Source organism: Notolabrus celidotus, chromosome 1 (assembly GCF_009762535.1).
Source record: "Notolabrus celidotus isolate fNotCel1 chromosome 1, fNotCel1.pri, whole genome shotgun sequence".
In the NCBI taxonomy this organism is placed as follows: domain Eukaryota; kingdom Metazoa; phylum Chordata; class Actinopteri; order Labriformes; family Labridae; genus Notolabrus; species Notolabrus celidotus.
The window spans coordinates 15,591,846-15,606,583 of NC_048272.1; the positions used below are offsets into that span (position 1 = coordinate 15,591,846).

The following is a 14,738-nucleotide window of genomic DNA, read 5'->3' on the forward strand; positions in this document are numbered from 1 at the left end:
GATTAGTTGAATAATCGTCGAATAGATGCCAATGATTATTGAATAGTATTTGGCTTGAAATGCCCATCCCTAGTAATCATAGAAAAACATGGTTGGTTAACAGCTCCCCTGAAGTGAAGCCATACTTTTAGAGCTCCTCCAGATGATGGGCTGCATTATAGGTTATAAAGCCCGCCTCCTCCATTATAACAGATGGAACATGGGTCAAGCTGGAAAATGAAGACACATTCAATACATCTTTCTCAAACATGCTTTCTGTTACAGCAGCTGGTTCTTATTATGAGTTGTACCAATCTGTGGTATCCTAACATTTATTTGAGAAGTTATATATGTGCTTTGATTAGTGGAAGGGGTGTGACGTCAGTCCTTTAGTTCCACCAGCCAGATCAGTTGTGCATACCACCGCTCCAAAATACATCATTAGCGCATTATTTCAGTGCAATAATCTTCAAATAGATGCCAATGATTATCGAATAGTATTTTGGCTTGAAATGCCCATCCCTAATTTATATATAGACGATGATAATAATACAGTGCAAGCTAATGCTACAGAGCCTTGATTTGGCATTACATTCTTAGTCTTGAGAACAAATAATGCAAAAAACAGCAAACATTGAATGTGTATGCCTTGGGAGTAATATGAATACATTTATATGGAAAATAATAATTAGCTGGCACTCCCTCTGATTCATCCTCTGATTCTGACTCAAACAACACAAACAAATAAAGCTACACTCATCGCCCATTGAGATGTTTCTGTGTGCCGAGCCAGGGAAACTGTCAAAACATGATGTGCCTTGACTCCACAGGCTATAGCAGTGACCAAAAGAAGGGAATATACTGTTTTCAGCTGGGTTTGGATCAGCTTTTCTCTCTCAGATTTCAGTTAAGGCTCAATAATTTGATTGCTTTTAAAGCAGGTATACATGTTTACTACTTCAAGCTAGATTACTTTAAATGTCAGCGGGTAAGTGTTGCTACTGTGCCACTCTCTGTCATACAGTAGTAGAAAATGTACCACAGGAAAGGAACATCGTAAGGAACACAAAGGGATTGTGAATAATTTAAATCTGTCTGAAGAGAAACAGGTGTTTTGTTTTAGTTGTTTTTTCTGCTTCCAAATTAAAAGTTGATCGGGCGGGACACACTGTAGTGGTAAGCCTCTTGATATCAGGCTGTGAGTTTCTCCAGAGAAAGGTAGGAAAAAAATCTAAGTGTCATGTGGCTTTGAGTCTGTGTCCATCACTGTCTCAGGGGGAAACAGCAGGCAATATCTGTCCTTGCAGTGATGCCACTCTGTCTCAGCCGCTATGAAGTTTATAGCTGAACTTCTACTAACTTCACTTTAACTTACTCCACTCCAGCAGTTCCTCTAACTCCCCTCAGAAATCAATTACTTTCTCATTGTGTTTTTGCAGGTTGAAGTCACACTTAGCAGCGCAGAACATCACAAATAAATTGCTTAATTTTATTTTTATTATGTCGCAAAGGCAATTACATGATAATTAACAAAAGAAAGGTCATTTTGGAAAAGGTGTTGGATACGCTGCTCAGAGTGCAGGATCAGCTCGAGAGAGGCAGAGAGGCGAGTCTTCTGCTTACACAGTTATCAGGCTTTCACATGTTTCCTGAGCTTGCAAACATGCTTTAAATTCACACCAGCAGTTTTGTAGAGTGCCACGAAATGTAACGCTCTGTAACCTTGACTTTGCCATCCATCTCAGCAAGTTCACAGGATTTGACTTGTGTCAGAAAGTGCATGGGAGAGGAAAGGAGGAGGACAGATCATCAAACAGAAGACAAAATCAAAGGGATGCTTCTGGAGCCTTTTTTTTTAAAGGTAGTTCTCTTTGTATTGCAGAGAGGAGATTAACACTGAGGAGACTCTTGTTGGTAATTTGTTAATAGGTAATGTTTTTCAAGACAAAAAGTAAGCCGTAATGATAAGGTAATGCATGCTGTTATGCTGCATATGCTTGTTTAATGTGTCTGTGTGTGTGTATGTGATGGCTGTTCAGTGAAATACAGATTTGTTTGGGTGGATTTCGCCTCTCTTTGGTCCTTGTTTGCATCCCTGTGATCTTGTCCAAAGTGGCATAATAACTGTCACAGGTGCACCATAATTAAGATGTGATTATCCAAACTCTGCTGCCAGGAATCATTACAGTTAGTCATTTTCAAGGACACTGAACAAACAATCCCATCCTCATTAGAAGAGGAGTTCAATTAGCGCTAATTGGATAATTACCTGAGATTAGATCAAGATGTGTTCATTGTTGTGTCACGGAGACTGTGGTATTAACACCAACTTAATACAATGTGGAGTATGAAGTTCATCACAGAGAGTTTTTTCTCTCTCTCCTGGGGTTGTGAAGTTGTGAGAGTAAAGTTGACTGACCAGCCTCTCTGACAAAGTGAAATCCAGAGATGCTCATATTTACAAACTCCTTTCCTAAGGTGACAAACTGATGCAGATGCTCCTACACTCGCTTTAGTTCCCGCAAGAAAATTAAAGTGCTTGTGGCCCATAATCCAATTTAGTCTCCCCCGCCCCTATGCTGTGAGTTTGCTATGATTGCTTTAGGGAGCAGTGGCAGGGCAATATTAAAAAATCTTCCCATATTATTTTGATTGTATGCGCCTCAGCTAAAGCCTCCTGACTCCGGGATCCGGGCACGCCATCCTAAGTGCTCTCCTGGCAGCTTTGTGTTGCTCATAAGACAGAGGCTCACAATACAATTCAATTAAGTCCAGACGTTACCACAACAGGCTGTATCTTCTTATTACAATAAGGCATGACAATGTTGTTATGTTGTCTCGGTGCGTGTTTTCAGATGTGCTTTTATCAAAGCTGCAGCTGTTTCAGTCTGTAACAGACCTATTAGGGGATCAGACCTGGGAGTTCTCTAAGTCACAGTCTCAAGACATCGAATAGTGACACTGTGGCACAGCAAGTCTAAGGCTGTATGATTTCAGTGATGAGGGAAAACATGGATGGAATTTAACCCAGGAGAAAAGGGCATTGAGGGTATTAAGACTGATACAAAACCTTCATCAAACACACCATGTGATTCTTTTTTTCCCCCCTCCTAAAGGTAACTAAGTAGTTTTCGTGCCTAGATCGATCCAAACGATGACTGTAGAGAGTGGGCGGTACGGCATACATTTTAACATGATTTTTTTTTTTTGGCAGATTAACAATCTCCTTTATATCAGCATTCATTTTCATGTTATCTTTAAGACTACTTTACTGACAGAGGGCCTGATCTACTAAGATCCCAAATAACGAGCGCTAATTTGCGTGTGCAAATGATAATTTTGCACGTGCTATTTCTGGGCGTGTTGCGCGTGATCTACTATGACTGCGTGCGCAAATGATAACGAGTGCAAAAGTGGTGTGGACCGCCCTATTTTACAAGGATTTTGCGTGTGCTATCGGCGAGTATGGAGAGTTTGAGAGAGCAGAGTGGTCTTAGGCGATAAATGAAGTTTGAAGCCATGGAGTTGGAGGTCTTTGTGGAGGAGGGAAATAAACACATCGGTGAACTCCAGCAGAGACATCTAAGCGTTAGAAACACGATTTGGGAGGCCATCTGTGAAAAGGTGAATGATGTGAGAAAAAACAGAAGATCTGACGATGAAATAAACGCATCTCCTCTACTGCAAAACGCAATGAGTGTTTTGATGGAGTTTAGAAAGCGATTTGATGAGGCTTAGTCTGCCACTCTTGCTCAAGAAAAGTTATGCTTTACTTGGATGAAGACAGTCGCCTCACTGTCCCAGGGAGCAACTTTCGGGTGAACGTTTTTAATGCCTGATATCATCATCCAACAACTGTCCCAAAGATTCACCAGCTTAAATGGAACTGTGAACATGTTTAAGGCAATTCACCCCAACACACTGCTGCAAGCACGAGATGAGGAGTTACGCAGAGCTGCCTGGCGCAGCTCAGTGAGTGCTCATCTCCAAGTTAAAACTAACTAAAAACCCCTTGGTGAGCACGATGGGACAGAATAGACTGAGTGGACATGTCATGTTATCTATTGAGAATGACTGATCAAAGAAAATGGACATACAGCTGTTGTGACGGCTATGTTTTTAGATAGTCTGTGAACCAGACCAACAGTTACATGGCACTTACTCTGTAGTAGGGATCAAATAAACTATGGTTTGCATCTCTACGAGACCTAAAGGGTTTGGACAATATGTTTTGAGACAACCAAAGAAATAAATAAATTGAGTTATTTTAGGCAGAAGATTAACATTTTATTAATATTACCATTTCACTAGTGGCACAAAGTTTGGGATACCTTGAAGCTTATTCCACCACAGTTTCAGTTGCATTGCAGTATCTTTTTAACTGAGTTCAAAGCCTGAACAATAACTCATAATGACAATATTGTGGACCCACACTACTTAAAATGTGCAACATTAATTGTGAATCATTGATCTTGCTTCAAACCCATTAGTTTGTATTTCTCTGCTACACTGAGCTAACTCGACCACCCTTGAATATGCAGCTTCTCTAACGTATAGGATGCGGGTTGTGTTGGTGGAATGAAACCATTTAGCACCATTATCTGTCTGATTTCCACTTTCACTCAACTGGAAGCACAGTGTGTGTTTAATACCAAGGGGAGTCTTTGCAATTTTAATTAAGCAGGTAACACTAAATGCATTGTGTATTCCTGAAGGATGTAGGTCATTTGTGATAAAGTGTACTCCTCTTTCAGGTCTAAGTAGAAGATCTAGATGAGTTCTGTTTACAGCTGCTGTCACTTTCTCTTAGAATCTACACAGTGCTAGTCTCTCCTGAAGTACTTCAAAACCAATGTCAGTAATACATTGAAGCCAGTCAGGTCACACATTTATGCACTACAGCAGTTAAGTAATAACACTACATAACCTTAATTTTCCTTTATCAACAAAAGAGGTGTAAAGGAAGGCATCTAATAAAGAATAACCTCTCCTGGGTTCATCATCAATTTAATTTATGAGCAAAGTGGTAATCTGCACCGTCTTGTATTTGTCTTGTAGTTGCATAATTGTTACAACTACTCATGCTTCTACTTTATTAAAAAGATAAATAAAAAGAAGACAGCTGCAACCTCAGAGATTATGACGAAAATGCACTACAAGTTACAATCATGGTACATACCCAATTTAAATAAAGTTGGGACACTGAGTAAAATGTCAATAAAAACAGATTTGAATAGTTTAAAATAATTTAATCAACCCCATATTTAATTGAAAATGCTGCAAAGACAACATATGAAATGTGTAACTGTGAAACTGAACAAATATTGATTTATGGAAAATATGTGCTCATTTTAAATTTGACACCAGCAACACATTTCCAAAAAGTTGTGACAGGGAAAAAAAACACTGAAAAAGTAATGCTAAAAAAAATATCTTGAAGAAGATATCCCAACTAATAAGGTTAACATGACACAGGGTAGTAACGACTGTGAATTAAAGGGCATTACAGAGAGACTGAGTCTCTCAGTGGTAAAACAATAGGGGGTTCACCACTCTGTGAGAGACTGCGTGAGCAAATTGTTCTACAATTTCAGAATAATGTTCCTCGGTGTTAAACTTCAAATATTTTTGAGGATTTCATCATGTACAGAACAAAATATCATTCAAAGATTCCAATAATTTGGAGGTACACAAGGGACAGTGTCGAAAACCAGTACTGCAGTGGAAATCCCTGCATGGGCTCAAAGTCAGTTCCAAAACCAATGTCGGTGAACACAGTTTGTGGCTGCATCTACGACTGCAGATTAAAACTGTATCGAGAGGAAACCATGTATAGATATGATCCAGAAATGCTGACAACTTCTCTGTACTTGAGTCCCTTTAAGAAGGACTGAGGCAAAGTGGACTGACGAATCAGAATTTTACATTCTGTTTAGAAGTCATGGAGACCAAATCCTCTGCTCTGTCTAGCTTTTTATCAACACACACTTCTAAAGCCAGTATCTGTGATGTATGAGATTGCACAAGTGCTCATGGCATGGGTAACTTACACATCTGAGAAGGAAAGCTAAACTGGTCTGCCTGCAGTCTCGACTTGTCACCAACTGAAAACATTTGGCGCACTCTGAAACCAAAAAAACAATAAAGAAGACTGTGAACTGTTGAACAGCTGAAATCCTTTATCAGACAAGAATGGGACTTCATTTCAGTGTCAGAACTCCCGACACTGGTCTTCTCAGTTCCCAAACGTTTACAGAGTGTTGTTTAAAGAAGAAGTGATGCAACACAATGGTAAAAATGCCCTGTCCCAACTTTTTTGAAACATGCATCAAATTTAAAAAGATAAAACAATATAATTCTTCAGTTTTGATATTTGATGTGTTGTTATTGCACTATTTTGAATTATATTTTTTAATTCATTTTTCTTTTATAGAATGGTAATAGCAATTTACACAGCACCCTAACTTTTTTAGAATGTGGGTTGTATAAAATGTCACACTCTCTGTGTCAGTGGATGTGGAATCATAGGTTTTACCTTTTCAGTTTATGGTTTCAAAGCATAAATCTATAGCCCTATAACCTATAGATTTTCCATCTGGTAGGAAAGAGAGGCAGACAGTAATGACAGGTATGGGAAAAAGAAGAGAAACAGATTGTTGGATTTCATGCAAGAGAAGCATCTTAGGTATCAAGTGTCATTAGTTTCTGGAGTTGATTTTTCCCTTGGTGTGTGTCTTTCAGAAATGTGTATCGAAATCGGTAATAATCTGCGATCACTTTCCCCATGAGGACCTGCAGCTTGTCCCCTTAAAGGGGCAGGTAAAATCCACATGATACCGACACAGGACTGTCAGTGGGCCGTCTCTTAATCAACCTTCTCCACGCTGCCATTGAAGAGAGTGAAAAACACATTCTGTAAAACGACTTCTCATTTTACAGAGGCCTGCTTTAAATTTATGGCGAAAGCTGAGCTTGAACAAGGAAGACGACTAAAGGGCTCACTGATATTTTACACTGGGGTTGTTACAGTTTAGTGATCGTCCTTGTGACCGTTTTATGGGACTTTTAGTGAATCTTTGTACTGGAGCAGTTAAAAGATAGATTGACAAAGCAATTAAGCTGTGAAGTATCCATCATTTAATTCAACTTGGCCATGTTCCACCTGAACTGTGATGTTGTGATGTTGAATTTGATGATTCTAATGCATGACATTCAGATCCACTAAAGGCTTTTTCGACAGGAGGAACCTCAGAACTACATGCGCTTCGACCGGTGGACCCAGGGTCTAAATTTAGTTCAGGGTAGATAATCTCCCCTCAAAAAGCCCCTGCTAGGGGGGTAGTACTTTTCAAAGGTCCCGGGGCTTTCGGGGGGCAGGGCCTGCAATGCTGAACATATCTGATTTGTAGATTAACCGCAGTGTTTTTCTTCTGCCCGTCGTCCACAATAACATCACACACATGGATTCACTTGATTTCTCTTTCTTTCATTTTGTTCTATCTTTTTTGTATGTGTGTTTACTCTTCAAAAAAAGAAGCTGTGATTTACTTGATTTAGCAGCTTGTAACAGTAGTCTTCTCTCAGCCCAGGCAAATGCTCCTCTCCCGGTGTTACGGTTTTAATAGTGACCCTGTAAACTGGAGACCTTCAGCTGAACGTGTCAGTGTTTGCAGAGTTTACACAGCTCCTTGGAAGGCAATCTACTATAGTTTTTAAGAATGATTTCAAAATATCCTCATCAGATATTTAATGATAGTCTAAAGATGTTTATGAGGGATGCATTCGGCTTAAAGTTGGCTGTTAACAGGGTGTTTAGGTGTTTAAACCAAAACACCTGCTGATCTCTGCCACAGCTTTTTGAGTTAAAAACGATTTTAAGGCTGTCTTGAAACGTCTTTGCTACTCTTGCTTATCTCCTCTCACGTGTTGATTCAGTGAATCCTTCTATGATGAAATATATCAACATCTAAAACAGCGCAAGCTGAGTCTCTTCCTTGCTAATAGACTAACTATTGTGTTGCTCATATGATACATGCCTGTACGTCTGCTTCTATGGTGTCATCTGTTATGAATGGCATTCATCTTTGTTTTACTGCCCTCTAATAGCCTGGTGGTGTAGCGTATACTTTATTTTTTTCCTCCATACATCACTGGCCTGATTTGCAAAATCTACCTGGGACTTCAGCCTGTGGTCGAAATGGAGACAACAATGGGGGGCGCAGTTCCTTTTAGTTCTGGGTAAAGTAGTTCTGGGGGCCACAAGACCCCGGAACTCTTGGTCGAAATGCACCTTGATAGACCCAGTCTTCTTTCTCATTCCATCTTTAACTCTTCTCCCACCATGAAGCATGATGGATTCCCATCGCTCATCAGTGTTCTGAGTTTAGCAGAGAGGAATGGTGAATATTTTATTTCATTCTGTTTGGAGCAGGTAACAGCGGAACATATTACATTTCTTGTAATTTGGTTGGGACATGAGTTGAAAACACGCTGCAAGTTGAATATTAAAGCAGTGCTCACAAAAGAAATAATAACACATTTCATTTTTTATTCATGGATCAACTCACATTATTCCTTTCATCGAGGGACAGAATCTTGTTCATGAGCACAGACAAAGCTTGACCTTGTAGAATTTATCATAAATCCATGAAGATTTACCACCAATTATGGTTTGAAATAGTGCCCATATCCATGAGAAATAACCCAGCTGTCAGTGTCCACAAAGTCATCCACAGATTTATTGTCAGAGGAGAAGGGTATGCCTTTGTCTCTCTCTGTCTCTCGTGTTTTCAATTCTTATTCCGGCGTCTTCAGCTTCGGGACTGAGTTATTCGTGTTTGTTCATTTAAATTGAGCTGCTCAGAATTATTACAGTAACACAATACACAAGCCTTATTATAAGACGGCTGCTGCTCTCTCACATTACACACAAATTCAATTCTCCTCACCTTTCCTTATGACTGCTGTACGCTCGTTTAGGAGACATGCAACCTTGTTTCTCGGTTAATTCCAAACCAAATTCATAAACCATGAAGCCATTCTTCCTGTGTGTCCAAACAAATTATTCTCATAAGTGTCTGTCAGTAGTGCTTAATCTTAGCACTCCATAATTTGGAAGCTTGTTCCACTGATGGCCCATCGCTCAGCAGGGGTCATCAGTGGGCTGTGTTTTTTTCTCTGAGCAGGGCCATGCTAGTTAATTGAGGTTAATTTGTATCTGTGAATGGCTGTGAGCAGGTGTTGGAGGTTGATGGTGGCTGTCAAGCTGCGTCACTCCATGAATGACATTCCCAGTGTTTTGCTTCTCAGTATTCCCATGGCAGATGAGTTTCAGCTCTGTGTGTTGGTACATGCAAATGAATCATGCTTTTTGTGTTTGTGTGGAGAAAACAGTCACTTTGTTTCCTTCCCTACATGATACACCTCATTTTCCACTCAAAAGGAAATTGCAGCAGATGCTATGTGAAGTGCTGGGCTTGGATTTTACTGCCAAATAGCCCGTGTAGTATTTTCTAAAGTGTGCAGGATCCTCAACCTGAATCCCTGCAGTATAAACAATGTTATTCTTACTACGTTCAGACACTCTGCCAACACACTTAATCCTAATTATTTGGCAGAACAATTAACATGATTGTGAAGAGGACTTGTCCTATTTTTTTAGACAAAGAGCCTCTCTCGGCGTCACCCATGGTCGTAGCTGTAATGCCACAGCTGGGCTGCAAATTGCAAACACCACATGGAGAAAATTGTCAGAGCTGGCTAGCTGCAGATTTGGAAGAGTTGGCATTTACATTCGCACCTCTGGTGCAGTTCGAGGGCAAATCTGCTCTTTTTGCTGCTTCTTTATTAATTTTTTACAAGTTACTCCCTATTGTCCTGCCAAAAAATGCTTGTCTCTCTGCCAGACTCCTTAAGAGCATGTTTTAAAATGGAACTGAGGTAGAGCTGGAGTGGTGTGTTGCTCCTCTGTTAAAGGGAATTCCATAACCTCATATTTCTACCTTTGGTGGATGGGTTAAAACTGTCTTTGAATATAATCGAATAAGAAAACAAAAGACTTTTAGAGTCCAGGGAAAGAACTTTTTTTTTGCCACATATCTCATTAAGAGAACTATTTTAAAAGCTTAAATTATTAAGAGATTCAAATGTAAGTAAAACATAGCTGCATTACTTTCTGAGTGCACTGGTACAAAGAAAACATTGTTAACATTAAATTATGTAACTATAAAATTCAACTCAGTGTATACCGTAGACTGTATAAACAATGGACACAGTATCTATGACGTCACCCATCTGTTTCTGAAGCACTGTTTTGAAGCTAATCGTCGGCGCCCCCCCGGTGCAGTGTGTGTCGATCAAGAAATGAGCTATCCAGACTGCACTCATTTTTTGTATCAGGCTGTATACGTGTTTATTTCTGCTGTAAAGATCGTCTTTATTGAATAGGTGTGTATGTGGTTTCCGATACTTCCGGGGCCAGCCTCAAGTGGACACTCGATGAACTGCAGTTTCTAGCACTTCCACATTGGCTTCAATTATCGCTGCTAGAGGTTACCGCTTGGATGTTACACAGACTAAAAGCTTAAATTATGTAATTACATACATACATAGACATGATATGAATGTTTATGTTTGTGCCCTTGTATTCAAACTGACTAAGTCCCGAACCCTGTACTCCAGGTATGAGATCCGGGACCCGCACCTGGTGGAGGAAAACGTCCTGCAGATCTTGAAGGAGAGAGCCGACTTTGACAGCTACAAGCCCCGCCCCTTCAACATGCGTGAATTCTACGACCGAACGGGCCACGACATCAAGGACATGTTGCTGTCCTGCTACTACCGAGGCATGGAATGCAGCGCTGAAGACTTCAAAGTGGTGAGTCAGGCATGTCAGTAGTTAAACATCCTCTGCAGAGCCAGCTTGATCTGCCAAGACAAGGGTTCGGCAGAGCGTATTTGTATTACAAGGTCAGAGATGATTTTAGTTTATTATAACATCTTTATAATCTGACCTCTGCGGAGGAATCACCGCTGAAGTTTGCTTTGTGAAATGACACGGAGAGATATATGTGGAGCTGGATCGTATGGGCTGATTTTTATTCTCACCTCAGTCTGAGGGGGCTCCATCTCTGCAGATCCGTCTGCTCCCTCTCAGGATGAGACTGAGAGTGGCTGTGTACACTGTGGCTGACTCACAGGCCAAGGGCTGCAGAGTGTACATCTATTATGGTGGTACACACCGTGTCCAGATTTGCTGAGAGGCAACGAGTGCTGTATGATAGTTTACAGTTAACAATCTCAGGAAGCTTGAGCGATGCTCTCATAAAAGGTTGAAACTTGGACATTTACTGAACCCTGGGTCAGTGCCATAACACTTGCTTTATGAGTAGGAAGTTAAAAAATTGTTTCCCTGTGGGAGATTTTCTGGGTGTGTTTGTTTTTCTCATCAATCGGATGGGTACAGACATCCAGTTATTACCTGGAACCTGTGTGACCTTTCTATCTGCTGTGCGGTGTCTGGATTCATCACATACCGAAGTGTCCAGAGCACAGAGGGTGTACCTTGTTGTCACAGTGTAGCTACAGTGTGCTTACAGGGCTGCCAAGACACTTGTTCTTAATTCTGTCGGTAACATCCTTTGCGAACTTAAATTTCCTAACATGATTTCTTATTGTTGCTATAAGAGCCCAGAGATCGAGCAGGTCTGTCCCTGGATGTTTTGTTTGACTTCTTTCACAATCAAACTTTGTCTGCGGTTTGCTGCGCAGCAAGCAGCACACAGTGAGTTTATCAGAGCTTGTCTGCTGCTTACTGCTGCTGAAAATAGGGTTTACAAGAATGGTGACTCTGAACATTACAGGAAATGTTAAGGCTGTAATACAATTCAAGGAAACTGAGCTGCAGAGTTGGCTGATGTTTTAATGTGTCCTACAAATTACAGGAATTCATTTAGTTACAGATCAATAATTTATCAGATAATCATTTCTATCATCATAGTCTGTCTTCTCTTTAATCGTGTCATCACGATTAAGATGATCACTGTTTCAGATTAGGCATCCTAAATTCATGCTTTGACATGACAGACCACACACAGTACCAGGCCAATCATCTCGACCGACGTAATGATGTTTGAAGGAAGAGGGGCTGGGTTAGACAACACCTGGAATAAGATTGCAAACAAACAATACCAACTGGATGTTCTTTGTTACTCACCAGGTTTCTGAAGTGTGTCTGCTATGTCTCGCCAACATTTCTCTTTTTTCAGTCAGAGATGTCACAAGAGCTCCTTTCTAAACTTTTCTTCTGTCTCATAGTTCTGTCTCGCAGAACCAACTTCAATAAATCTTTATTTACTTAGCGCTAAATCTCAACAAACAGAGCAGGTTTAGACTGGACGAGGGGTGCAACGGATCAAAAAACTCAACATTCGGATCGTATCACGGATTTGAGTCACGGATCGGATCATTTTTCGGATCAGCAAAAAAAAAAGAAAGAAAGAAAGAAGACAAGATAAATATAACTTTGTCATCCATTTATTTTGTAAAACATTTGAAAGCTTTTGCCCATTAAATAAAAACAACATTCAACTCAAAATGTACTGCATGTGCAAAGCCCCCTATCTGTGGGCCCAGTCCTGCCTCATTCACTGCATTTCATGGCATGGCAAGTGAAGGAGCAGAGGAACTTCAAAAGTTCCACTCCATTCTTCTTCCAATCTCTGATGATCACTGTCCACTTTTCTTTGAGCTGCAAAATGTAAACACACCGTTTTCGTGCATTCTAGGGTCCTACAGCTGGCAAAGTGCAAATATGCGAACTGCTACATAAACAAACTTGAAAGTTAAAAATTGCACTCGCAGCAGTGGACTCTAAGTGACCCAGTAACAGCCTGTCTGCGTACCATTGACATGGAGACAAGTTCCGGTAAACACGCGGAGACCGGACCAAAACAAAGAGTGAAGGAATAACAGTTTGGGGGCCACAAATAGGCGGCCGGATGCGGCCCACCGGCCGCCCATTGAGGGCCTCTGGTCTAGTGGGTGCGCAACGGAGTTTCATAACGTGGCTCAAGCACATTCAGCATTCACTGTAATTCACAGGGAAACCAAAATGCTCCCATACATGTGACTTAAAAGATGCAGGAGGTTTTTCAAGTCCTCTGCTCCTTCACTTGCCATGACTACCGCTGCACTTGACGAGTGAGTGTGGATTGATGATCCGTTGCACCAATTATTAACAAAGAAACCAACATCAAGACAGCATACGATCCAGTCCCATCTTAAAGACAGGATTCAGTCTGATCTCATCTTAATCCACCATGAGCAGAGCACTTTGCAGTATTTAGCAAGTTACAGTGACAAGGAAAACCTTCCTTTAGCAGGCAGAAACCTTGAGCTGAACCAGACTCAAGCTAAAATCATGCTAGTAGCTCGTAGCCCGATCTCAGCATTAGTTAGAAGGCAGCAGTTAAGATATTGGCTAAACATGGGGCAACTTGTTTGCTTTTCTTGTTCAGAAGTATTTCTCAAATGTTACAGTCATTTTTTAAAATACATCCTCCGATTTCAGAATTAAATGTATGAAACATTCAGCACACACTGAAATTGGATTTTTGAATAATGGAAAACAAATCCACATCAGAAAAATGAGCTAGAGATAGCTGTGTGTTGCGGAGATGATCAGCATCAGGAGTCACAATATTCATTTCTACTTTCATTCAAAAGTTATTTAAAAAATAAATAAATAAATAAGACGCCATGGCAACTTTTACATTTTTAAAATAAGTAAGACTCACAATAACATAATGCACCTTGCAACCAGTGGCATCCCACTGTGAGAGAGGAAGCTGATCCAGATGGAGAATATCAAACAGATGCTCAGTGTGGAGCAGGTGGTGAGTGATGATGGCAGGGTATTGATACAGTTGATGTCCCATAAGAACTCCAGTAATGGGACTAAAGTACAGTACATTTTGTGATGGTCTCATAGGAAGTTCAGTCACCACGGATCACTGGGTATCCCCTCTTGTGTGCATTTGTAGGCTGGTCCTTCGCTGGTATAGTGCTGGAAAAGAAAAGCTCCTCCACATTGCAGGGTCACCTGTAAAGGAGGAAATTATCCTGCTCTTCAAAGGCTGAAACATCACACAAAAAGTTTGTGTAAGCATTTGTAGATCTGTGTTCATTTTTAGATCTGTTTACGCAGTTGTAGATCTGTGTACACATTTGTAGATCTGTGTGAGCATTTGAAAATAGTTTTCCTACAATCGTAGCTCTACAGATGACATGTTAGATTTACTGTTGATCTCCAAGGATTGCATAAGCCTTTCTAAGTTCAGGGTAGTCGATAGTTATGAAGAAAAATCACACCCCCCCTCCCCGATCCTCAGATAAAGGGACGTCCACGATGAAAGAGTCTGCTTATTTAGCATGTGTGAATACTGTCAGCACTACCTGTTTGTTTGCATCCACCTCTTTTAAATATAGCAACCTGTTACATAAATATTTATTACAGCATCCTTTGCACTCCTTAGCAGTTTGCTGTTTATGCCACCTGTGTCAAACTCGTCCTTCTTTGAAGTGTTAGCCCTTCTCTGCGTCTGAATGAAGCGGTGTTAAAGTGGAGTAAATTCCTTTCTTCTGTGAGTATACCTGGCGTACTGAGCTGATTGTCATTCTGAGATGTGCTTCAGATGACGAGCAAACTTCTTTCTTCACACCACTGTACGAGTTTAATACCCAACATTCACGCCTGTGGG

The 14,738-nt window shown here is 40.6% G+C and overlaps 1 protein-coding gene across 1 annotated transcript in view; it reads left to right on the forward strand.

The window, feature by feature from the left end:
* Window positions 1-14,738, forward strand: part of asic1b (acid-sensing (proton-gated) ion channel 1b) — a 245,877-nt gene that overhangs the window by 4,146 nt on the left and 226,993 nt on the right. The window contains exon 2 of the mRNA XM_034690053.1: window positions 10,660-10,855. Coding sequence (XP_034545944.1) covers window positions 10,660-10,855 — 196 coding nt within the window. The remainder of the gene's footprint in view (window positions 1-10,659; window positions 10,856-14,738) is intronic.